The following is a 1733-nucleotide window of genomic DNA, read 5'->3' as shown; positions in this document are numbered from 1 at the left end:
ATTTTGAATAGTTAGTGGTGCAGGATTGTACATGGCAATAGTGCCAACAGTAAACAGTAATTTTGCAGGAATATGTGTATAGCCATTTAAGAAAATCCATTCAAATCCCAAATCCTCATATGAGAACTAGCCAGGAAGGCTTTAACGATGTCATAATATAGATAAATGGCACTGGGAAGAGGATATTTGGAAAAAAATTGAAATGGGTTGAAATTACAACCAAGCAATCAGAATTAATATTTAGTATTAATTAGAATGACTTGGGTAGCAAAAAGCTAGAAATATCCAATTTGGTTATAATATGAGCTTTAAATAAGACTCTTCTACAAGACTTGATGTTACAAACCAAAAGGTTGTTCTTTTTATTTGTGCAAACAGGTAAACAGGCATAAATCTCAATGGGAGAGGAAAACCAAACCTCTGTGGCTGAGTTTATTTTCCTGGGCCTTTCACAGGACTTGCAGACCCAGATCCTGCTGTTTGTTCTTTTTCTCCTCATTTATCTTTTGACTGTGCTTGGGAACCTGCTCATCATCATTCTCATCTTCATGGACTCTCGACTTCACACTCCCATGTACTTTTTTCTTAGAAACCTCTCTTTCGCAGATCTCTGTTTCTCTACTAGCATCGTCCCTCAGGTGTTGGTCCATTTCCTGGTAAAAAGGAAAACGATTTCTTTTCTTGGGTGTATGGCACAAATAGTTGTCTTCCTTCTGGCTGGGTGTACAGAGTGTGCACTGCTGGCAGTGATGTCTTATGACCAGTACGTGGCTGTCTGCAAGCCCCTGCACTACTCTAGCATCATGACCCAACAGGTGTGTCTCCAGTTGGCCATTGGATCCTGGGCCAGTGGAGCACTCGTGTCTCTGGTGGATACCACCTTTACTTTTCAACTACCCTATCAAGGACAGAAGATTATTAATCACTACTTTTGTGAACCTCCTGCCCTCCTGAAGCTGGCTTCAGCAGATACCTACAGCACAGAAATGGCCATCTTTGCAATGGGCGTGGTCATCCTCTTAGCTCCTGTCTGCCTGATTCTGGTCTCCTACTGGAATATTATCTCCACTGTGATCCAGATGCAGTCTGGGGAGGGGAGGCTCAAGGCTTTCTCTACCTGTGGCTCCCATCTCATTGTTGTTGTCCTGTTCTATGGCTCAGGCATATTCGCCTACATGCGGCCAAACTCCAAGACCACAAAAGAGCAGGATAAAATGATCTCTGTGTTCTATACAGTGGTGACTCCAATGTTGAACCCCATAATTTATAGCCTGAGAAACAAGGATGTTAAAGGGGCTTTCAGAAAACTAGCTGGAAGAAAGTCCTTTTCTCAACAGCGGTGATCTAGGGTTTGACTTTTATATTTGTTTAGCTTAGTTTAGTATTAGTTTTTGAGAGAGAACGAGAGTAGGAGCTGGTGGATTGGCAGTAGGAGAGGGAGAGGGACAAGCAGACACCCTGCTCAGTGGATAGCCCAGGAGGGGTACCATCCCAAGATCCTGAGATCATGATCTGAGCTGAAGTCAGCTGTTGAACCGATTGAGTCACTGAGGAGGCCCTATTTAATTAATTAATTAAATGGAGAGTGTGGATGAACAGGTAGCACAAGGCGAAGAGGGAGAGAGAAAGAGAATGTTTAAGCAGGCTCCATCCCTAGCATCGAGCTGATTGAAGGCTCCATCTCATGACACTGAAATCACGACCTGAACCAAAATCAAGAATCAGATGCTTGG

At 43.2% G+C, this 1733-nt stretch overlaps 1 protein-coding gene across 1 annotated transcript; it reads left to right on the top strand.

The window, feature by feature from the left end:
* The first annotated feature begins 374 nt into the window (after positions 1-374).
* Positions 375-1343, top strand: LOC144295285 (olfactory receptor 2D3-like). The gene has a single exon (XM_077867673.1). The coding sequence runs from the start codon at positions 399-401 to the stop codon at positions 1341-1343; it is 945 nt and encodes a 314-aa protein (XP_077723799.1). The 5' UTR covers positions 375-398.
* Positions 1344-1733: the final 390 nt, after the last annotated feature.

This window comes from Canis aureus, chromosome 23, assembly GCF_053574225.1.
Source record: "Canis aureus isolate CA01 chromosome 23, VMU_Caureus_v.1.0, whole genome shotgun sequence".
NCBI lineage: Eukaryota > Metazoa > Chordata > Mammalia > Carnivora > Canidae > Canis > Canis aureus.
This window is presented reverse-complemented; position numbering and strand designations above follow the sequence as displayed.